At 46.6% G+C, this 23,953-nt stretch overlaps 1 protein-coding gene across 3 annotated transcripts in view; it reads left to right on the top strand.

Annotated features, from left to right (window-relative positions):
* LOC117097610 (nodal modulator 1) overlaps positions 1-23,301 on the top strand; it is a 64,260-nt gene extending 40,959 nt beyond the window's left edge. The window contains exons 19-31 of one of the 3 annotated variants that reach the window (XM_033235626.1): positions 1,733-1,951; positions 2,037-2,119; positions 3,002-3,161; positions 3,305-3,431; positions 5,373-5,486; positions 6,642-6,769; positions 8,476-8,617; positions 9,524-9,607; positions 11,143-11,253; positions 14,008-14,109; positions 16,317-16,436; positions 22,139-22,231; positions 22,650-23,301. In XM_033235626.1, the coding sequence (XP_033091517.1) occupies positions 1,733-1,951; positions 2,037-2,119; positions 3,002-3,161; positions 3,305-3,431; positions 5,373-5,486; positions 6,642-6,769; positions 8,476-8,617; positions 9,524-9,607; positions 11,143-11,253; positions 14,008-14,109; positions 16,317-16,436; positions 22,139-22,231; positions 22,650-22,781 (1,615 nt within the window). In that variant the 3' untranslated portion in view covers positions 22,782-23,301. The remainder of the gene's footprint in view (positions 1-1,732; positions 1,952-2,036; positions 2,120-3,001; positions 3,162-3,304; positions 3,432-5,372; positions 5,487-6,641; positions 6,770-8,475; positions 8,618-9,523; positions 9,608-11,142; positions 11,254-14,007; positions 14,110-16,316; positions 16,437-22,138; positions 22,232-22,649) is intronic. The other 2 variants (XM_033235627.1, XM_033235628.1) reach the window with 2 other exon arrangements.
* The last annotated feature ends 652 nt before the right edge of the window (positions 23,302-23,953 follow it).

The following is a 23,953-nucleotide window of genomic DNA, read 5'->3' as shown; positions in this document are numbered from 1 at the left end:
GCGGGAGAAATGTCAGGGCTAGCCCTGGTTCCGGGTGATGGGGAGCCAGGTTTTTAGCTGGGGGTGGGTTTGCTGAGGGTCTGTTGTGTGCCCAGAAGGCGCCTGTTGCTGTCTTTTCCTGTCGTTTACTGTCTTCCTGCTTGGAAAGTGTGAATTACTGATAGGACTAGCAATCTACCTTCTTACCAGTAGTAACTCCTATTACCTCCTTTCAGCTTGATTACATTCATTTTTGTAACTTGACAAGGGTGTTTGTGTTGCTTCCTTGTGCCGGAGGTTGTATGGAATGCATCTTCCAGCTAGACAGACACTCGGATCCCCCCTGGGGATCTTGTATTTCGCAGACCCAAAACCTGACTGCTGAGAATTGCCCTCCACAGAGCCCCTCTGTGGTCTTTTCTGATTCAGAGATGGCAGCTCTTGCTTTCTCCTTGTTTCTTGATTCTTCTTTCCCTTGCACCCTAGGCCCAGCCAATTCCTCAACAAAGTCTTGGCTTTACAGTCAAAATACACCCGTCATCTAGTCCCTTCTTACCACGTGACCCTCAGCCTTGGTCTGACCCCCACTCTGGGGTCACTGCAGCAGCTTCCCAGCTGGCCTTTCCTTCTTACCACATGGCCCTCAGCCCTGGTCTGACCCTCTCCGGGATCACTGCAGCAGCTTCCCAGCTGGCCTTCCCTTCTTACCACGTGGCCCTCAGCCCTGGTCTGACCCCGTCTGGGATCACTACAGCAGCTTCCCAGCTAGCTTTCCCTTCTAACCACGTGGCCCTCAGCCCTGGTCTGACCCCCTCTGGGATCACTGCAGCAGCTTCCCAGCTGGCTTTCCTGTTTCCGCCATTGCTTTGTGTGTTTCCTGTGAAGCAGCGAGCGATTTCTTTTATGGCAGAGATCATACCATTCCTCGACTGAAAACTGTAGTGGCTCCAAGTTGGCACCAAGCCTGTGAAGCCTCCGTCTGACACCTGCTGCCCCTTGGGCCTCTCTGATGGATATGACTTTTCCGTGGGCCCCTGTGCCCCAGGCTGGGCTGGTCTTGCCATTGCTCGAACATCTGAGTGAGCTTTTCTCTCCAAGGACTTTGCACTTGGCATCGCTTTGTCCGAGCTACTGTTTACCCAGAAAGCTGCATGGCGCGTTCTCTCCCTTCCTTCAGACCTTTGCTCAGTGTCACCTTATCAGAAAGGTCTTGACTGTTCCTTTAATGTAAAACGGTGCTCCGGGCTCTCTGTCTTCCCACACTGCTTTATTTTTCTTTATTGCACTTTTCCTCTGGTACTGTTTTTCTGTTTACTTTCTGCCCCTTCCCACTGAAACGTGGATTCCACAGAGGTAGGAAGTATGGTCTGTTTTGTCGATGCTGTATCCCTGGTGCTTAGTTCTCTGTCAGAGCAGTTCTCAGTGAAGATAGACTGAAGGAACAGAAGATGGTGGTGTGGAGAAAACTCCATGTCCTACATGGAAACTGACAAGTTTATATCCAGTTGCCATAAAGTCAATGGTATTTCATTCCAGCCCAGATCTGCCAGATACTGCCACCATCACTGCAAAGCTCAGTTGTTATTTTTTGTGAAACTACTAGTTTATTTAAAACTGAAGACTTGGCCACTGTGGTGTCATGATAAGGTGTCTAATTTTTAAGTTGCAAGTCCGTACATGTAGAAAGGTCAAATTCCCACTGACGACAGGGATACGCAATTATGTCCTAGGAGCCACCATTTCTTTCTTCCAGGTCGTCCATCGACAGTGAACCCGCCTTGGTCTTAGGGCCTCTGAAGTCTGTGCAGGAGCTGCGGAGGGAGCAGCAACTGGCTGAGATCGAGGCCCGCAGGCAGGAGAGGGAGAAGAATGGCAAAGAGGAAGGTGAAGAAAGAATGACCAAGCCTCCCGTGCAGGAGATGGTAGATGAGTTACTAGGCCCCTTCTTGTATGATTTCTCTTACTGGGCACGGTAAGCCATCTTGTGCATTTCCCTACAGTGTCCTCTGTTCTGGGGGGACAGGACCTGCCAAACTGAAGTGTATTCATTATTTTAGGTCTGGAGAGAAAATCACCGTTACACCATCATCTAAAGAGCTGCTCTTTTATCCGCCTTCAATGGAAGCCATCGTCAGTGGAGGTAAATGTCAATTCAGCGAGCGAATGTCACACACACCTTTGCAATTGTTCCCTTGCCTACATTTACAAGTAGATTTGTGATGTTATAGTGAAGCCGTCTTTGTAAGCCACCTTACATCCTCTCTGGCACACAGATGTTACTGTTGGATGGAAGGATGGATGGATGGATGGATGGATGAATGGATGGATGATTTAGACAAATAAAAGTAACTTTTGCTGTTAGAATTGAGTTGATGTTTTTGGAAAAGGACTTGGTTTTCTTTGACATTATCAGGTCGACACCAGAAGGTAGATGAAGCGCAAAGCCTCCATTGATGATCTTTGATGATCTTTGGCAGAGCATGATGGGAGGGTCTTTTTTTGGGGAATGGATGACTGAAGTGATCACTTGTGGAGTGTTTGTCTTTTGCTACTTATTTTTTTTTCTAGCACTATGGCTTCATTAAGTTGTGGGTGTTACGTGGTTCGTGTTTGGAAGTGGAGTGTGTTGAAGAGTGTGACTTCTAGCAGGCAGGCTCTTTGGGGCAGTCTTTCTCAGTGGGTCCTCTGGAGGTTGAGTAGTACGGCCTCCTGTCTGCTGTAAAGGGCTCCCTCCTGATCTGCGGCCTCCTGTGAACTTAGCAAGAGTAGTAGTAAAAACCCGGCCTTCAACATTTTTTGATTCTCTTGCTGAAGTCCTTTGCACTGAGAAAGGCCTTTCAGGGATGAAAAGAGGCTTGGGCTGTATCCAATTATTGAGCTCCCTGGGGTATTAAATAACCGCATTTGGAACTAGCTTCTAATATCTGCTTTAGCTGCTTCTGTCATGGGAAGACCCCAACCAAGAGGCTCCTGTCTGTCTGCAACCAAGCCCCATCCTTGTGTTTATTTCTTCCCCTCTTAGAAAGCTGCCCAGGGAAGCTGATCGAGATCCATGGGAAGGCAGGCCTGTTTTTAGAAGGCCAGATCCACCCCGAGTTGGAAGGAGTTGAGATTGTCATCAGTGAAAAGGGGGCGAGTTCGCCCCTGATCACAGTCTTTACTGATGACAAAGGTGCCTACAGGTGAGCCTGGGATAGAGACACATTTGCCTGGGATCAGCGTGGGAGTCCTCTGAAGAAACTGGGACCCACATTTCCTTGGGCTTGGTAAGGCTTCCTGTAGGGTGTGAACAAAGCCGTTTAGCAATCTGCTTTCTCTTCTTCAGTGTTGGCCCCCTTCACAGTGACCTGGAGTACACGGTGACCTCACAGAAGGAGGGCTATGTTCTGACTGCGGTGGAAGGAACTGTTGGAGACTTCAAGGCCTATGCCCTGGCAGGTGTAAGCTTTGAGGTAACTAACACTGTATTTTCAAAAGATAGTTACATTGAGGTATAATTAACATATAATAAACTGCACAAAAAGAGTACAGTGTGGTAGTCTTAACCTATGAATACACCCACGAAAACACCTCCACAGTCAAAATAGTGAGCACATCCGTGACCTTCAAGGTTTCCTCTTGCCCCTTGGTAATCCCTCCCTCCCACCCTTCCACTGAGCTGAAGATCTGTTTTTCATTACCATTGGTTAGTTTGCATTTTTGAGTTTTTATAGGTTGGTGCAAAAGTGATTGCAGTTTTTGCCATCGAGAGTAATGGCAGAAACTGCAATCACTTTTGCACCAACCTATATATAAATGGAATCATACGGGATATACTGTTTTTGTTTTGTTTTTTTGGCCTGGCTTCTTTCATGCAGCATAATTTGGAGAGCTGTTGACTTCAGCATGCTAGTGTACCTTCTGGGAAGTAGTTGAAGCTCTTATCCATAACTGTTCCATATTGAAGGACACAGAATGTTCTTACTGAGGTGTTTGCCGCCTAGCTGCCTTCCACCGGTCCTTCCTGGGAAGAAGAGTGCTGCGATTGTACAGAGTGGGTCTGGAGATTGTTGAGAATGAATATTTATAAACTATAGGCCAAAGGAAAAGAGTGACAGATTACATCGCATAAAAATTTAAAATTCTATATTGCTGAATACATTTGGAACCAAACTGAAAGATACTCAAACTCGGAAGAAATGTTTGTATCATAAATAATATCCCCATTTTACAAGGAGCTCTTAAAATCGGTAGGTAAAAGACAACCCGCTAGAAAAAAAATGAACAAAGATTATGAAAAGGAAATTCATGGAAGTAACGCAGGTGACTAATAAATACAGAAACACGAAGCCTCCGTAGTTACTGATGAAATGTGCTAAGGAAATTACAGTCGAAACACTGTTTTGGGGGGATTAGATTTGCCGTAATTAAGACAGTCTCTATTTTTTGGTAAGCGTGGGTTTTCCCAAGCATAAATAATTTATGGGACGGTAAGTGGTTATAGCCACTTTGGAATGCAATTTGATAGTATCTTTCTGAATTTAAAGTGCATGTATCCAACAATTCTGCTTTTAGGAATTGATTGTTCAGGGAAAAAAAAAAAACCTAAGTGCATAAAGATATATATTTGAGGATATTCCGATTGTCTCTTGTGTGCCAAAAAGATAGGTGCTGTGGTTTGTCAACCCCTGTCTTAGAATGCTACGAGGTAGTTAAGAAATAGGCAGATTTCTATTGGCTGGCAGAAGAGAACCAGGATAAATTGTTGAGGAAGAGAGCAAGTTGCAGAACTGTACACGTAACATGCCATTTTTATTTCACCTCCTCCACCCACTCAATGAACTTGCCAGTCTGCGAACGGTACTACATAATGTTTATGAAATTTATGTGGGCCTAGACGGAGTTCTGGGCTGGGCATGGTGGCTCATGCCTGTAATTCCAGCACTTTGGGAGACCTAGGCAGGTGGATTGCTTGAGCCCAGTAGATTGAGATCAGCCTGGGCAACATGGCAAGACCTGTCTCTATAAAAAAAAGCAGAAATTTAGCTGGACATGGTGGTGTGTGCCTATAGTCCATCTCCTCAGGAGGTTAAAGCTGAAGGATTGCTTGAGCTTGGGAGGTGAAGGTTGTAGTGAGCCCAGATTGTGCCACTGCTCTCTGGCCTGGGTGACAGAGCAAGACCCTGTCTCAAAAAAAAAAGAAAAGAAAAAAAAGTTCTAGAAGGCTACACACCAAACTTACAAAACTTATAACGTTAGTTACCTGTGGGGAGGAGGATTAGGTCCCCTGTCTTCCTTTGAGTAACAATAAAAGAAAAAATACCTTAAAAGAATGACCTCTTGACTTGTGGAATTGTTATCTTCATGGTTAGTAGGAGTTGAACCTTGCTCTGGTCTCACCTTCTCATCCCCAGATAAAAGCTGAGGATGACCAGCCCCTCCCGGGAGTCCTCTTATCCCTGAGCGGTGGCGTCTTTCGTTCCAACCTCTTGACCCAGGACAACGGCATTCTGACGTTCTCAAACCTGGTAACGTGTTTCTGCAATTTACCGCCTGCCTTTCTTCCCTGAGAGAGAGCCACGATGCAGCATGCAAGACTTACATGTTGCTCGACAACGTGAGAAAAGAAAACCAATGTGGAGTGGTTTCAGTTTCTTGGGGGCCCACAATCATTAGAGTATTGCTCTTACTCACACTTAATGCTGCTGATTCATGTTCTCTTCCACACGCGCCTCTTGTTTTCTGATCACCCGCTTGTCACTAAGACAATGTAATTAATTTCCCTGGCCACAACGGCTCCTCTCTCTGGCAGCTTCTTGTTTTGCTACGGAATCATGTTTATGATGCTGAGTCTTGTTTGGTGGTTAGCTTGCGTTTCTTCTGAAAAGCACATTCCACCTAGTGGAAAGAGAGCAGCAGTTTTTCTTTGGAGATGCAGTCGGAGGCCCTGACTGCTGGGATTCAGGAAGTGTGTGTTAGTTGGTCATCTTGTCAGTCGTGGTAACAAAGTGGCTGTGGTGGGGCTGTTGCAGACCAGGCAGCGGGGGCATCTGAAGACACCACTTTGCAATGATGCAGACTGCTCCTTACTTGCTGTGTCCTATCAGGCAAGTTACTTTGCCTCTCTGAGCCGCAGTTTCTTTATTCATTAAATTCAAATACAGGCCAGGCATGGTGGCCCACACCTGTAATCCCACTGCTTGGTGAGGGTGAGGCAGGAGGATCGCTTGAGCTTGGGAGTTTGAGACCAGCAACATAGGAAGACCCCGTCTCTACAAAAAATAAAAAAAATTAGCTGGGCATGGCAGTACATGCCTGTGGTCCCAGGTACTCAGGAGGCTGAGGTGGGAGATTTTCTTGAGCCCAGAGGCTATGGTGTGCTTTGATCGTGCACTCCATCCTAGGGAACAGAGTCAGGCCCTGTCCCAAAAAAAAAAAAAATATATGACTTCTACCTCGCAGAGTCATTGCAGGCAGGTGATACCGGCGGCTGCCATTGTTAGAGTTGTGATTGCCGTTACCTGACTATGAGTGGTGATTGTAGAGAGAGGGTTACCATTTCTGGCTGCCTGGGAAGCCATGGCACTCCTCTGGTGTAATTCTGGTCCATCATGACCTTCACCCCTCACTTTTAAACCATGCCTAGATGTGGCTGCTGAGGTTCAGTGTGATTATCTTGGCAGAGCCCTGGCCAGTATTACTTCAAACCCATGATGAAGGAGTTCCGGTTTGAGCCGTCCTCACAGATGATCGAGGTGCAGGAAGGCCAGAACCTGAAGATCACCATCACGGGGTACCGAACTGCTTACAGGTGAGTGCCCCGGCCACCCTGCTGTCTTTCAGGCCTGGGCTGGCGAATCACGTTCAGGCTTCTGTTGCCTGGAAATGCATCCCAGGCTTCACGTTGATTTTACCTGGGAGGCGAGGGAGATGAGATATGTGGGCAAAGGAATTTTGACTGCTGCCCTTCTCTCCCAGTCTCAAATTTCCTATTTTGGAATTAGCTTGAGAGAGTCTGTTGAGTTGCTAAAAGCTTTTATTTATTATTTATTTATTTATTTATTTATTTATTTTATTTTATTTTTTTGAGACGGAGTCTCGCTCTGTCGCCCAGGCTGGAGTGCAGTGGCCGGATCTCAGCTCACTGCAAGCTCCGCCTCCTGGGTTCATGCCATTCTCCTGCCTCAGCCTCCCGAGTAGCTGGGACTACAGGCACCCACCACCGCGCCTGGCTAGTTTTTTTTTTGGTATTTTTAGTAGAGACGGGGTTTCACCATGTTAGCCAGGATGGTCTCGATCTCCTGACCTCGTGATCCGCCCGTCTCGGCCTCCCAAAATGCTGTTATTACAGGCTTGAGCCACCGTGCCCGGCCTTATTTTTTATATTTTGAGACAGTTTCACTCTTCTTGCCCAGGCTGGAGTACAATGGTGCATTCTTGGCTCACGACAACCTCTGCCTCCTGGGTTCCAGCAATTCTCTTGTCTTGGCCTCCCAAGTAGCTGGGACCACCACCATGCCTGGCTAAATTTTTATTTTTAGTAGATACAAGGTTTCACTTTGTTGGCCAGGCTGGTCTCGAACTCCTGACCTCAGAGATCTGCCCGCCTCGGTCTCCCAAAGTATTGGGATTACAGGTGCGAGCCACCGTGCTTGGCCACTTTTATTTTTTAAAAGAGCTTCAAACCTGAATTAAATTATTAAAAGGAGAAAATGTGCTCAGTTGAATAAAACTTCAAAATGCTGAAAAGAGTATAGTGTAAAATTTCCCTTCTGTCCCATCTCCCAGTCACCCAAGTTCCTCTTCTGGGAGACAACCAGTACTTCTAGTTTTTCTGAATGCTTCCAGCTATAGATAGATAGATACACATTAGTGTTTGGCAAGGCACAGTGGCTCACACCTGTAATCCCAACACTTTTGGAGGCTGAAGTGGGAGGTCCGCTTGAGTCCGGAAGTTCAAGACCAGCCTAGGCAACATGGCAAGACCCCATCTCTACAAAAAAATAAAAATAAAAAATAAAAAAGATACACATCTATAGATAGATAGATAGATACATATATACCTGTATACACACAGACACACACACACATGTGTTTTTTGTACACTTATACAGAATCACTTTAGATGAGGAATAATTGGAAAGATTGGGTTTAGAAAAATGGACCATTTTCTACTGAATATGTGGAGTGAAAGAGGAAGTGAGTTATTTCCGTGTTATTGAAAGCTCCATTATTTCAAATAAAGCCTGGAAAGAATAAAATAAAGCCTTAGCTTTCTTAAATTACAGTTCTCCAGAGCATCCTCAAAATGTATGAGAAGAGAAATTGATGGCAGCTTATCCCTCTGGCAGGAAGGTGTGGTTTGGAAGTGGGCTGGCCATACCAAGCTGCCTGGGTCGTTGGGGCACAGTTCTCCACTGAGCTATTTTGCCCTGTAATTGTTGGTAAATGGGAAACACTTGGGTCCTTCAGATCACCATGAGAATATCTCGTTCGTGCCTTTTCTTGCAATACTAGTTGCTATGGCACAGTGTCCTCCTTAAACGGAGAGCCCGAACAAGGGGTTGCCGTGGAAGCGGTGGGCCAGAACGACTGCAGCATTTACGGAGAAGACACTGTGACAGATGAAGAGGGCAAGTTCAGATTACGTGGATTGCTGGTGAGACTTGGAACGTGTTTTCTTAAGGGATGTTTTCTTCACCCTGTGTCCAGAAGTGTCTTGGGACTCCAAGACTGCCAGGAGTGTGGTGGGCGAGAGGGCTGGGAGTGGGGCCCTGGAGCCCTCCCAATTCTTAGCTTAATTGGTACCGTTTGCCCTTTTTCTAGCCAACAGGTCAGATCAAGTATCTGTGGCGCGGTGGAGTTTGAAAACCATGGGTTTGGTGGGACTTCTCCCTAGCAGTGTGTAGCCATGGCTTATGCCAGGGCTCTCAAGCCAAATGCCTATGGAGCCAGAAGAGCAGTGTGAACGGGGGAGGAGGCTGGGCGAATAATAGGGAGTGGTGAGGGCTGTGGAGTGGGCACGGCCTGTGGAAAGGGACAGCCTGTCACTTGGCTCCAGCTTATTGTAGCCATGGGGGAAGACAGACTCAGGGTTGCCAGATCATTGAAATTTTAAAAAGAGAAGTCAGAAATTCCCGCTTCCCAGAAATAATACCCAACACAAGTATTTGGGAATGCCTAAGATGGACATTCCAGAATTCCATCAATGTGTATATACAGGTAGAGGGGAGGGGCGGATGGAGAGGAGAAAAATCTTAGAAGAGTAAGAGCGCATAGTATGCTTGGAATTTTGAAATAAGAAACCAAATTTGATTTATTTGGGGTAGAAGAAAATGAAACTAAGTTGGGATTGAAGGAGTCCCAAAATTTCAGGTGTTTCCACACTAGGGGTGTTCTTAAAGGAACTCTAGACTCTTGAGAAGGTTAACAGGCCACAGATTGGGAAATGAGGGGACAGAAATGCCCCTGGTCTTGGTGACCTCTTGCAGCCAAACTAGGCTTGGACCAGGCATGATATGACAAGCCCCCTTTTTAGAGAATTGACTCCTGAGTTTATTTGCAGCCGGGATGTGTGTACCACGTTCAGCTCAAGGCAGAAGGCAACGACCACATTGAGCGGGCGCTCCCCCACCACCGGGTGATTGAGGTAAGGCAGTAAGTGCTGCCGCTGCACTGGGGTGTGGGTGCCCCCCTGATCAGAAGTCCTCCCGTCTCCTCTGGCTGTCTGCTTTTCATCTGTGGCAGGGGCAACTTTAATCCTAATGAAGGGTCCTCTTAGAATAGTGTCATCTTCACAAGCAACATCTTATGTGGGTTTTTAATGAACAGCGTTGCTGTCACACATCCACAAAGGAAATTGGAACTGTTGTATCCTCCCCCCCGACTCATCCTGTAAGCTCTGATCATTATTCCACAAGTTAAGGATTTTAAGTCATAAGCAGCATTTCAAATCAAGGGACAATAATAGAAAGAACATGGGCTTAATAGATGGCAGGGCCACCCAGTTTTCTTAGGTTCAGATGACCTTTTTCCTGCTCCCATTTGGTGGGCAGAGTTTTTTGATATTCAGGATTATGACCTAGCTAAATTAATCCCTAAAGAGAACGTCCTTCGAGTGACAGGATGTGGCCTGGGAATCATTTGAAGTAAGGCTTTTCTGTCACTGAATAACTCTCATTGGGAAGACTAGAGGGCTTAGGTGGGGCAAGAGGGGCTGCCTGTCTTAGTGGCTTTATTTAGGTGGCTTCATTATGCATGAAGATTGTGAGGAGTTTGGAGGGAGGATATTGGGCCAATTAGAACTTTTGACCTAGGAAGTGGATTTTCTTTTTTTTTTTGAAATGGAGTCTCACTCTGTCACCCAGGATGGAACGCAGTGCCGCGATTTCGGCTCACTGCAACCTCTGCCTTGTGGGTTCAAGTGATTCTCCTGCCTCAGCCTGTAGCTGGGACCATAGGCGCAATCCATCACCCCTGGCTGATTTTTGTATTTTTAGTAGTGATGGGGTTTCATCATGTTGGCCAGGCTGGTCTTGAACTCCTGACCTCAGGTGATCTGCCCACTTGTGCCTCCCAAAGTGCTGGGATTATATGCATGAGCCATTGCACCGGGCTGGAAGTGGATTTCCTTGACGTCTTTACAGTGTTGGCATTTTAAATGGCTGGAATGACTGCATCTCACACCAAAATGCTTTACATGTTCTCGGTGTAGTAACTTAGGCCAGGATCACTAGCATAACATGGACTGTGGCGGGCAGGTAGGAAAGGGAAGGGGGCTGGCCCTCTGGGGTCTCGCAAGCCCCATGTACAGACCCCATGCAGAGGGGGTGCTGTGACTCTGCCCCTGCTCCACCAGGCAAGGACATCCTTCTCCTTTTTTTAAGAGAAGCTGGAAAATCTGGCTTCATATATGAAATTTCTTAATTTTTAACATGTTGGCAAGCAATTAAAACTTAGAAAAAAAAAATACTGTGCTCTCGAAATGAAATGTGTCTGTGGGCTAGGGATAGCCGTCTTGTGTCAGTTTGTGACCTTGGACGTAGGGTACTCAATGACAAACTTGGCTTCCTTAATGTAAGAAGTCAAGTTTGCCTTGAAGCAGCTCTCAGGCCGTCGGACGACTGGCATAGAAGTTCCTCCTCCAGCTTTCTCATTACTGGCATTCCCTGTTTCTCTCTCTAGGTTGGGAATAATGACATCGATGATGTAAACATCATAGTTTTCCGGCAGATTAATCAATTTGATTTAAGTGGAAATGTGATTACTTCCTCTGAGTACCTTCCTACATTATGGGTAAGACCAGACTTTAAACTCCAAATGTTGTGTTCCCTTTGGCTTTGAGACAAGTGGGAATGGGATGTTTTTGGTTTTGTGCCTGTCTCGTGCCTTAGGTGTGATAGGTGGAGGTGCTCCAGAGTGCCGCCTGCTGAGGGCTGAGGTTGAGATTTAAGAACCTCGGACCACAACACATATTTGGGAGAGTGATTGCCAATTGTGAGAGAGAATGTATTCCAGTTTCCGATAACTGTCTGCCTTCAATTAATCTGCCAAAAAATTATAGTAGAAGCCTGATCAATGATCAATATAATGTGGAATCTAATGTGGAAAGCCAATTTTAAAGTTTAAGTGCCTTGTAACTTTTAAAATTTTCTCTGGAGTGGAGGTCATACAGTTCTTGCATTGGTATAAAGAAATGCGTGAGGCTAGATAATTTGAAAGTAAAGAGGTTTCATTGGCTCCTGGTTCTGTAGGCTGTACAGGAAGCATAGTGGCTTCTGCTTCTGGGGAGGCCTCAGCAGGCTTCTAATCACGGCAGAAGGTGTAGTGGGAGCAGGCATGTCATGTGGCAGAAGCTGGAGCAAAAGAGAGAGAGGTGGGGGTGTGGTGCCACACACTTTTAAATGATCAGATCTCACAAGACCTCTATAACGGAGACAGCACCAAGCCACGAGGGATCCACCCTGTGATCCAGTCATCTCCCACCAGGCCCTACCTCCAGCACAGGGGATTACAATTCAACATGAGATATGGGCAGGGACAAATATCCAAACAGTATCAGAGGTGGTGGGCTGGAGAGCAGCTGGTCTGGGCTGTCTCTTGTCTCCAGCAGTGACTCACCTTGCTGCCTTGGCCAGTCACCTCCTTTCCACATGCCTCGACTTGGTCCTCTGCAAAACCTAGATTTTGGACTCAGAGATGTCTTATAATCTTGTTCAGCTCTAACAAAATCTCCATGTTACCATTAATGAAGAAATGTTTATAAAATACCCTGCAGACCCTCTGCAGATGTTAATGATTTGCTCTGGGGGTATATTGTTAAGATGTACTTGTAGCTGTATAAGCAGGTAACTATTTGGCATGGGTGAGGAAGTGTGTGTGGGCTTTAGTCCACTCTGTCAAGGGTTTGCAGGCGTGTACTTGTGGGGACCAGGCAGGTAATGTCAGAGAGTGCAGAGGGTTGGGTAGGGAGGGGGGCAAACTGGGGAACTCCTGCCCTGCCCATGAAGGGCATAGGGGAGAGGAGGAGGCAGAGAGGAGGGGAGGAGGCAGAGGGGAGGGGAGGAGACAGAGAGGAGGGGAGGAGACAGAGAGGAGGGGAGGAGACAGAAGGGAGAAGAGGAGGCAGAGAGGAGGGGAGGAGGCAGAGGGGAGGGGAGGAGGCAGAGAGGAGGGGAGGAGGCAGAGGGGAGGGGAAGAGGCAGAGGGGAGGGGAGGAGGCAGAGAGGAGGGGAGGAGGCAGAGGGGAGGGGAGGAGGCAGAGGGGAGGGGAGGGCCCACTCTCTGGTTCCTGATTGTTGCCGTGCTGGAATTGTGGCTCAAGGTTGGTGTCACTTCCCAGTTTTCCGGAGAAGCTGGAAATTAGAATTATTTGAAATCACCTGATTTTTTTTTTTTTTTTTGAGGCGGAGTCTCGCTCTGTCGCCCGGACTGGAGTGCAGTGGCCAGATCTCAGCTCACTGCAAGCTCCGCCTCCCGGGTTTCCGCCATTCTCCTGCCTCAGCCTCCCGAGTAGCTGGGACTACAGGCGCCCGCCACCTCGCCAGGCTAGTTTTTGTATTTTTAGTAGAGACGGGGTTTCACCCTATTAGCCAGGATGGTCTCGATCTCCTGACCTCGTGATCCGCCCGTCTCAAAATCGCCTGATTTTTAAACATAGTCGGTGAATTCAGATTTACTTAAGATGTTATACAAAAGAACACTAAGGGGTCTTCGATGTGACCCATAAGCCTTCAGTCTGTGACTTTCATTTTAGGAAAATTCCCCTTGTGTGTTATGTAGAAGGGTGCCAGCGTGGGCCCAGGGGGGTGGTCCTGGCATTCTCTTGTGGCAGGTGCAGTGTGGCATCCTCACAGCCTTTGCCATCAGCCAGGACTGCACCTTAGTCCTGCTCACGCCCCATCCCGTGTGGGAGTGAGAACAGGCAACAACCCCATAAATAAAGCCAGAAACCAAGTACTCCAGTGCCTCCTGAAGCAGCGTGGAGAGCCAAGTTCATGATGGAATGCGTTTTGAGTTTAACAGATACTGGAGTTAAGGTGACATCATATGATGAGACAGTGTGAGGCGGGAACCCTCAGGAGTCCTCAGGGGGTTGAGTCCCAGGCTCCACCATGTGTAAGTTGTGGGACCTTAGGTGGCTTTGGCTCTCTGGGTCTCCATAGGGATAATAACAATGCCTGTTTTGTAGTCAGGATTGGCGATAATGTAGATAAAATATCTGGCGCCTGCCTGACATGTTACAGATGTTCAACACGTGTTAGAAGCTATTCTTTCTAATATTACTATTATATTAACTCATATTACTATTTTGAGCAAGAACATAGGTAGTTAGAATCTGATTTGAATCTTAATTTCTGTGCATGGTGCATAACTGCATGAAGTCTCAGATGACAGAGGCATGTGTGAGTCTATGGAGGGAACTTTCTTTTTCAAATATCCATGTTCCCAAAGACCCCCACCCAGAGAGCGGCTGTCCTGAGGATGTCTGATAGGAAATATTGATTGTGTTTCAGTTTCAAAGATCTGCAGCTTTGTTTCTCTCTCCAGGTCAAGCTTTATAAAAGCGAAAACCTTGACAATCCGATCCAGACAGTTTCCCTTGGCCAGTCCCTGTTCTTCCATTTCCCCCCGCTGCTCAGAGATGGCGAGGTAATGCCTGTGGCCAGATTCTACCTTCTGCCTTTGTTTTAATAATTCTGCTATTTAGTTTAAGGAAACACAGTTCTCTCCTTTTCTCCCTAAATACCACTCTGCAGAAATGCACTCCCTGAATCAAAAGAGGTTGAGTTCTGTAGGGATTATTTTTTCTTCATTGTTTTTCTATTTACAAAAAGAATACATATTCATGGCAGGAGACTTTGGAAAAAAGAAAAAAAAAAAAGACATAAGCCCATCATCCAGAAATAGCCACTGCTAAGGTGGTGATTGGTATCCTTTGGGTGTTTTTTCAGGCACATGTGTGCCTGCATGTATAAATATAAATAGACATTCATTTTAATAATTCAAAACTTACACTGTTTTGTACATTGTTTTGTAATCTGTGCCTTTCAATGAAGAATTTATCACAAATCTGTTCCTCATCATTAAATCTTTTTTTTTTTTTTTTTTTTTTTTGGAGACAGAGTCTCACCGTGTCGCCCAGGCTGGAGTGCAGTGGTGCGATCTCAGCTCACTGCAAGCTCCACCTCCCGGGTTCACGCCATTCTCCTGCCTCAGCCTCTGGAGTAGCTGGGACTACAGGCACATGTCACCACGCCTAGCTAATTTTTTTTTTTTTTTGTATTTTTAGTCGAGACGGGGTTTCACTGTGTTAAGCCAGGATGGTCTTGATCTCCTGACCTTGTGATCCACCTGCCTCAGCCTCCCAAAGTGCTGAGATTACAGACAAGAGCCACCATGCCTGGTTAAATCTTTCATACAATGATTTTTATGGACAGTAGTCCGTAAACTAGGAAATGCCATGATTTATTTAATCAAGACCTACTGTTGGGCATGATCAACTCTTGCCCTTTGAACATATCACCCCATGCTTTCCTTCTAGGAAGGTTTCTGCTAAGAAGTCCACTTTTAAAAATGCCTTGTAATTTTTAAAAATTTCTGTATTTTAAAATTCTGCTATTTAGTTTAAGGAAACACAGTTTCCTCATGATAGGGGATCTGTTGAATGAGATGAGTTGCTTTTCTCTTCCTGCTTTGAAATTTTTCTCTGTCTTTGATAATCTGATTATAATGTGTGTTGTGTAGAACACTTGCAGCTTGACCTTTTTGGTGTCCTTTGGGTTACATGAATCTGGTGTCTCCCTCCTTGGAACTGGAAGGTTTTCAGCCATTATTTTGGACATCATTTACTGATTATAAAGTACTTATTATCAATTCTGTTTGGATAGAGCTAACTTGTAGTTGGTGTGGGGAGTGCAAACTTTGCAAAGAATTTGGTTCTTTTCTGGTGGTCTTAGCCTGAGGATGTCAAGTGTGAGCCTAGGGGCTAACGTTCCCTCTCCTGGCTCCTTACCACCTCCTGTGAGAATGATCTACTCTGGCCTTTCTCTGTGGAAAATGACTGCAAAATAATGAAACGGGCTGTCATGGAATTTTCCCCTCCTCTTTCTCCAGGGGTGTTGAAATAGTCACTTTCTACAGCAGTGTGGAAACATCTGGGGCTTTGGGATCACACTTCCCCTGAGTTCAGAGCCTTCATAGATGTGTGGCAGCCTTCTTAGCTGAGTGACCCTGGGCAAGTTACTCTTAGTCTCTTCATGCTTGACTTTCCTCATCTATGAGATGGGGGTGATGATCCTGACCTTGCCAGTGGTTGAAAGCAGAGCAGCCACGGGCCTCATGCAGTGTGCATGGTGCCTGGCACCTGGTCGGTGCTTAGCACACAGAGCTGTGGCTGCCCCTGGTGCTGTTCCAGGGATGCTGTATTTTTAGGATTTGCCAGCTTATGTGCCTCTCAAACATCGTCCCTTAGAAATCAGCCTCGTTGTGGATCCTCGTTTGTGTCACGTACCTCCCTAATCAGAATTGGCTCATAATAATTTTTTGTGTGTCATAAAGTCAGATCCTCAGAGGACCGTAATTGTCAAGGTTGAGTACTCATAACAAGAGCTGCAGGCTCTGACAGCCTTATCAGAAGCCACAGTCTCAGAGACACTGAGGACACACGCCCACCACTGCTGGAATAGCCCACTGAGGTTGCTACTTTGAAGGCAGCAACCTTGGTTTGGATGTGTAGACTTGGGGATTTCTTTAAAAACATAAAGTTCTTTACATCACAGCCATATGTTAGGTTTTAGTTTTCATTTGCTTTGCCAGAGCTGTCCTTATAAAAATAACTTCTTCCCATGTGTGTATAGAACTATGTTGTGCTTCTGGACTCCACACTCCCCAGATCCCAGTATGACTACATCTTGCCTCAAGTTTCTTTCACCGCAGTGGGCTACCATAAACACATCACCTTGATTTTTAATCCCACGGTAAGTAAAAGACAGAGTTAAAAAAAAAAATGGATTGTGTTTGGTGGCTCATGCGTGTAATCCTAGCACTTTGGGAGGCCAAGGCTGTTGGATCTCTTGAGCCAGGAGTTTCAGACCAGCCTGGACAATATGGTAAAACCCTGTCTCTACAAAAAATACAAAAATTAACCGGGCGTGGTGGAACGCACCTATAGTCTCGGCTACTCGGGAGGCTGAGGTGGGAGGATCACCTGAGCCTGGGAGGTTGAGGCCTCGATGAGCCATGATCATGTCCCTGCACTCCAGCTTGGGTAACAGAGTGAGACCCTTTCTCCGGAAGAAGAAAAACAAAACAAAACAAATCAAAACAATCCATGGGGTGGCGAGAGAAGGTGTGCCATACAACCTATGCTCCAGATTGCAGGTTGCAGGGCAGATATTTAAAGGGCTCCTAGCGTTGGGTCACTTTCTCATTCTGCCTTCTGGATTCTGGGCTTCCCCAGATTGTTTTTAGCTTTTCTGAGCACTGATGCCTGCGATTTCCTTTGAGGAGGAAACTGGTAACAGGAGCAGTGTAATTGTTTAGGTCGGTGGCTCAGGAATGATTCTTGGGGAGGAGGGACACCACTACCCCGTTGCTGGTGTGACATGTGCTCTTCCACGAGGGAACACATGGTACATGGCCACTCAAACCTCTAGAACCAACTGCTACTTTACAGGAAATAGGGAGGACCCAGGAGCCACAAATGACTCCACAGGGATGCAGGATAAACACCTGGAGCCTGATTTGTTTGACAAATAAATGCAAGGAAAAAAAAAAAAGCCCAACAACAGATGGACAGAATACCTGTGGGTTAAAAGAAACTTAATTTATCGCTTAATTCGGTACAATATGTGGCCTTTACTATATGCAATATGTGTATCTGTTGCATACAGTCTGTCCTGTATCCGATAGACTAGAACAGTGGAACAAACAAAACATACAGGTATCTTTCATCTTCTTGATAAAATTATTTAGCGATTCCTAAAGCTCAGGTGCAGTATTGTCACCTGATGATTGACACATCAGCCATGACAAAAACAGAGTCCAGGGCTCAGCCTCAGGACTGCTGATTCTGAACTTGACGGGGTGAAAGTGTAGCACAAGAGTCTGCATTAAAAAACAAAGATCTAGCCTCATAGCTACTGTATTGGTCGTTGCTTCTAGGCCTTTCCAGTGGGAAGAATAAGAATTTTCTTGTTTTCAAAAAATATAGCTGTAAATGGAACCATATCTTCCCATCTTCCTTATCCCTCTTTTGATAACTGCACAGCATTCCTCTGTGTGGATATACTATATGTCTTAGGCCATTTGGGCTGCTATTTTGTATCTTATACTGGGTAACTTATAAACAACAAACATTTATTTCTTACAGTCCTAGAGGCTGGAAACTCCAGGATAAGGCATTGGCAGATGGGGTCTGGCGAGGACTTCCTGTCTGCTTCATAGATGGTGCCGCCTAGCTGTGTCCCCACAAGGCAGAAAGGGGCAAACCAGTTCCCTCAGGCCTCTTTTATAGGGGCATTAATCCCTGACTTAGTCACCTCCTAAAAGGGGTGTCCTCTTGATACGATCACATTGTGGGTTAGGGTTCAATCTCTGAACTCTGTGGGCACAGACACGTTCAGATCCTGGCACTACATGTAGGATTTTCAGTTAGCCCCTGGTTGAGGGGCTTTTGTGTTGTTACTGGTTTTCTGCTATTACACATAATATTACACATAACCCGTTAACGAATTGCCTTTCTCATGCATGTTTTTGAATGTTCATCAGTCTCTCTTTGGAACAGACTCCCAGAAGCGGAATTGCTGAGGCAAAGGGTAAATGCATACGGAATTTTGATTGATACGGCCACTTCCCTTCCATGGGGTTTTACTGTTTTGTATTCCCGCCAGCAGTGAATGAATACCCTTTTCTCCCCAACAGAGTATGTTGTCCAATTTTTCAATCTTTGCAGTCTAATAGATGAGAAGTGATATTATCTCAGTGTACTTTTAATTTGCATTTCTCTCTCTTCATGTGGTTAAGAGCCATTTGTATTTTCTGTGAACTGTTTAACCTATTTTCTATAGAATTTTTGGTCTTTTTCAACTGTTTTCAGCTCTTTGTATATTAGGAATATTAACCCTTTGTAATGTCTGTTGTATGTATTGTTCCCAATTTGTCGTTTATCTTTTTCACTTGGCTTATGCAAAGATTTACTTTATTTCTATGTTAGATGTGTTGATATTTTTCTTATTGCTTCTGGATTTTAAAGTCGTAGGAAGGTTTTCTTCCTTCCCAGCTTTTATAGGAATTTGTCGTGTTTTTTTCAGGGGGACTTTTATGGTTTCTCTTTTTACATTTAAACTTCTGTATCCATTTGGAGTTTTTCCTGGTATAGGTGTGAAGTATGGCTCCAAATTGTCTTTTTCCACATGCTATCCAGTTATCATTTCATGCTTTTTAAACGCCATCTTGCATGGAAGGTGGACAGGAATTACCTCTCATTTAGAGATGAGAAGATGGAAACCTAGAAGGAGATGTGAGCAGCGCAAGGTCACTAGCTCACTGGAGCAGAGCTAGGGCTTGAGCAGAGCTCTGCTGCTGAGTCCGGGCTTCTGTGAAGAGTGGCTCATGCTCAGTGAGCCTGTAAATACGATGTTACCTAAACAAGAGAGTTTTTATCATGACCCAGGAGGAAGTGCTTCCTTGTTCTTCACAGCGGGTGCCTGGTTAGAAAGTGCCGGACAGGGCTAGGTGCGGTGACTCACGCCTGTAATCCCAGCATTTTAGGAGGCTGAGGTGGGCGAATCACTTGAGGTCAGGAGTTCGAGACCAGCCTGGGCAATGTGGTGAAACCCCGTCTCTACTAACAGTACAAAAATTAGCCAGGCGTGATGCCGCGCGTCTGTAATCCCAGCTGCTTGAGAGGCTGAGGCAGGAGAGTTACTTGACCCGGGATGCAGAGTTTGTAGTGAGCTAAGATCGCCCCACTGCACTCCAGCCTGGGCGACAGAGCAAGACTCTGTCTCAAAAAAAAAAAAAAAAAGTGCCAGAAAGATAAGCATAGACAAGAACCACTTACCTTTGTTTGGGGCTGCATTGTGGCCCCAGTGGGTGGGGGAGGCTTCTATGAAGGCCATTGACAGCTGCAGGCAGCAGCATTCTCAGAAGCCCCTAGCAGACAGCTCATCTGGGCTCAGGGACACACCTGACAGCCAGTGGCAGGAACGTAGAGACACTGCTTGGTGGTGGCCGAGCAGCCCAACGTCGCAGCTGCTGCCCGTCACTTCGGAGAATGTGAGAAACTGTGCCTGCTGGGGCTTGGATTCCCAAGCAGGGCCAAGTGATGAATGAAGAGAGCGCCTGCTTGGTACCACGCTGTACAGGGCCCTCGCAGGTTGATCCTTACAATAAGCCTTTGAGCAGGTGTGCCATTCCTCCCATTTTCACAGAAGCCCAGAAAGACTGAGTCACTTCCCGCGTGTTAGTCAGCAGAACCAGGACTCAGGTGAGGCAGTTTGTCTGAAGCCACGTGGTTTCCACCTCGCTCTGCCCTCCTGGTGATGAGTGGCTCAGCGTTGCACGTTTGCGGGGACTTTGTCAGCACATTGGTTTCCTTCTTTTTTGTGACTGCCCACGGCCTCACGACTGGATTTTACTCAGTATTCTGTGCACTGCTGAGCATTTCACATACTCATTTCATCGAGTTTCACAGCGTCCACCCCCAGTGGGTGTTGTTCATACGATCTCCATGTCATAGTTGAGTAAACTGAATCTCAACATGGTTGCCTGAGTTTACCCAGTGAGGCCTGGGACCTGAGCCTAGACTCAATCACTCTAATTTCTGCTGAATTAAACTTTAATTGACATTTATTTATTCATTATTATTTTTTTTCCAAGATGGAGTCTTGCTTTGTTGCCCCTGCTAGAGTGCAATGGCATGATCTTGGCCCACTGCAACCCCTGCCTCCTGGGTTCAAGTGATTCTCCTGTGTCAGCCTCCTGAGTAACTGGGATTACAGGCGTGTACCACTGCTCCTGGCTAATTTTGTATTTTTAATAGAGGTGGGGGTTTCACCGTGCTCACCAGGCTGGTCTCGAACTCCTGATCTCAGGTGATCTGCCCACCTCAGCCTCTCAAAGTGCTGGGATTACAGGCGTGAGCCACCGTGCCTGGCCTGAATTAAACTTAAGTGTTTATTTACTTCAGTGGAAAAATGGGTTGGGATGTAAGAGATGTCCAAAAATACAGGAGTAGGCAGTTGGAGATGGAAATCTGTTCCTGCCCTTACTCTTTCATTTATGAAAGGGCATCCCAGCTACAGTGTCCACCACAGTCACTTTCTAGCTCAGCAGTTCTTGGATGGGTTGGTTGCAGGACCGCTTTATACTGTTAAAAATTATTGAGGATTTTAAAGAGTTTGAGTTTGCATGGATTATCTCTGTGTGTATTTATCATATTAGAAATTAACACAGATGTTGAAAACACAAGAACCCACAAGCCACACATTCCATTAGTTGTGAGCGTGATGACATCAGGGCACGTAGCCTCTGGAAAAGTCCACTGTGTGCTTGTGAACAAATGAGGTGGAAAAGGCACATCACATCTTACTATTGTCCTGAAAATAGCTGCGGCCTTGGGAACCTCCTGAGAGAGGTGTCCCGATACCCTACACTGAAAACATTGCTCTGGCTCATTAACTTGTTTTTATCATTCCTGGAAAGTTCTCATTTCATTTATTTGTTTCCTTTATAGGAGTAGAGCAGGCTAATAGGATCTAGGTTCACTTGATGCTTTAGAACCCAGCATTTCAGGGGCTTTAGCAAGATGGAAATTTCTGTCTCATGTCAAGTATCCAGGAGTGACCAGTGCAGAGACAGTCTGGTAGCTCCAAGGCGTCAGGGGACCCAGGCCCCTTCTGTCTCATTGTGCCGTTCCAGTGCATTGCTTTTCTCCAAAATGGGGCAGTTGGCCAAATGCTGTCCACCCAGCAAAAGGGAGGGCACACCACTTCTCCTCTAGGGTCCAGCCAGGGTGTGGCACTTACCGCTTTTGTTCCTGTACTATTGGCCAGAATTTAGTTCCAGGGCTGCGCCTGGCTGCAGGGGAGGCTTGGAAAGGTAGTCTGTATTCTCAGTGGCCCAGATAAAAGTTGGGGGTTCTATTGGGAGAAAGGGAGAATGGCAACAGGGATGCTGGTAGCAGTGCCTGCTTTGCTTCCTCAGTAGGTCGTACGGGCTGTGAATAGCTGCCCCTCACTGTGTGCCCTGGGCCTGGAACAGTTCTTGATACATCCTTGTGGGACTAAGTCCCTGCAAGTTGCTGGGACTCAACAAAATGGAGACCCAGTTGCTTTTCAACCACCAAGACTCCCTGATAGCTGCATCTTTTTATTCCCTCGGTTTGGAGGAACGTCCAGAGGCTGAGGAATGCGTTGTCATTGGAATCTCTTTGTCCCTGAGTTTCAGAAGCAGATAGAGTGAGAGTTTGGGCAGAAGAGGATTCATGGGAAAATATATCCAAATCACTTTGGTTCCTTCCTTTGGATAGAAAGAATTTGGATCATGAGGGCCCCTGGGTGTCCTCGGGTGGCCACTTTGGAAGGCTGGGTGGGTGGTGGCTGTGACACTGTGGAAGATGGATGATGGACAAGCGTGCGGCCTTGGTGAGGAGTGACGGGGCTCTCGGTGTTTGCAGAGGAAGCTGCCTGAACAGGACATCGCACAAGGATCCTACATTGCCCTGCCACTGACGCTGCTGGTTCTGCTGGCCGGTTACAACCACGACAAGGTAGGAAATCCAGAGGCCTCAGGAGACGGCGGGCGTGTCAGGGAGAGCGGGTCCTCACAGCTGCAGGAGTGATAGCAGAGGGATATCCAGGGTCACAGAAAACACATTTCAGGGTCGGGAGGGCCCTTGAAGGCCTCAAGTCCACTCTTAGGTCTCCTTTCAAGGCTGTAAACTTCTGTAACATCTCCTAATCCTTAAACCTGGAACACCTCTAGGGACATGTTGGTCCCAGAGAAAGGCCAGCCCATCCCTAGTACAGAGGCCTGCCACATTTGAACTGAAACCCACCCATTATGTCTGAAGAAGGTGTGTTGAGATCATGTCTGAAGAAGGTGTGTTGAGAAGTGAGGCTTCGCTGTTCATCTGGCAGAAGCCTCCTCTTTGTAGCCCTCTCTCTCACACTTGCTCTCTTTTCCAGCTCATTCCTTTGCTGCTGCAGTTAACAAGCCGGCTGCAGGGAGTCCGCGCGCTCGGTCAGGCAGCTTCTGACAATAGCGGCCCAGAAGATGCAAAGAGACAAGCCAAGAAACAGAAGACAAGGCGGACGTGAGGAGCAAGGGTGCAGTTGCAGTCTCACTTGGGACAGGCCACAGCCAGGGGTCCGGCTGCCACCTGCCCATGGGATAAAAGCCAAAAGCATGCGTCAGCTAACTTCAGCCTGTGCTGCTGGCCCCGTGCCCTGTGTCCCGTGTCACTGTGGCATCCTGCACCCATCCTCACCCCTCCGTATGACCCTTCGTGCAATGCAATGAATGGACCCTCCTGTCACTCTGCTGAACAGAATTTATTTTCTGAGTCAAATATAATTTATTATTTTTGTCAAAGAAGTATTTAAGCTGTGCTGTGGTGTGAGAATGTCATTCTTGATCTTCAGCCTTCGTCTGCAAGAAGAGTTCCATTTGACATGGTGTTTGGTTCCATGGTGAGGTACCCTAGGAATTCATGTGTTTTCTTCACTTCCCTTTGCATCTGAGATCCCTGCTGGAAACCACAGCACCCTGTATCCACTATTAGGAGGCTATGTTAGGAGGTAAAAATCAATAAAATGGCCCATTCATCTTAAAAATCAATAAAATGGCCCATTCATCTGTGTTGTAGCTCATCTCAGATATATTTCTTGGATGGCATGCGCGTAACCCCTGGGGTCTTCAGTTAAGCCACATGTAGAGCAAGTCAGAGTCTTGAGTGAAGCTGACTAGGGCAAGAAAAACACCAGCTCAGCCGACATGATCCCCAGCCGCTTTTGGCCTCAGTGATAGAGAAATCGGAGATAGTGGGGATTGTGGCAAATTGAAGTGTGCCCACCACGTCTAAAGGAAGCTTAGGTACTCAACTCTGGCTCACCCCGGCTGCGCAGAAATGTGCGTGCATTTTTCTAGAGAAGCCAGAAAAAGATTTCTGTGAAATTTTCCCAATTTTAAACATTAGCCACAAATGCAGTGTTTTAAAAATACACACTTTGGCCAAACAAAACGCCTCTGTCAGCCGGGTGAGGCTTTAAGGTTGCCGGCTTGCCTGAGAGATCCAGAGGAAGTCACAGCATTTTAACAGCATGAACTTAATCCTCGCAGGAAGTCATTAAGTTAAGTGATACTGAAGGAGGGGACACAGCCATGCATCCAACATTTATTGAGTGCCACATAGGACAGGCATGGGTATGTGAGGATGAGTCGAGTAGCAACACTCTACAGCGAGCTGGAAGAGGCCAGGGGGCTCCATCTG

The sequence above is a fragment of the Trachypithecus francoisi genome, unplaced genomic scaffold, assembly GCF_009764315.1.
Source record: "Trachypithecus francoisi isolate TF-2019V2 unplaced genomic scaffold, Tfra_2.0 Lachesis_group15, whole genome shotgun sequence".
In the NCBI taxonomy this organism is placed as follows: domain Eukaryota; kingdom Metazoa; phylum Chordata; class Mammalia; order Primates; family Cercopithecidae; genus Trachypithecus; species Trachypithecus francoisi.
Note: the sequence above shows the minus strand (reverse complement) of the source record. Positions and strands in the feature narration are given on the sequence as shown.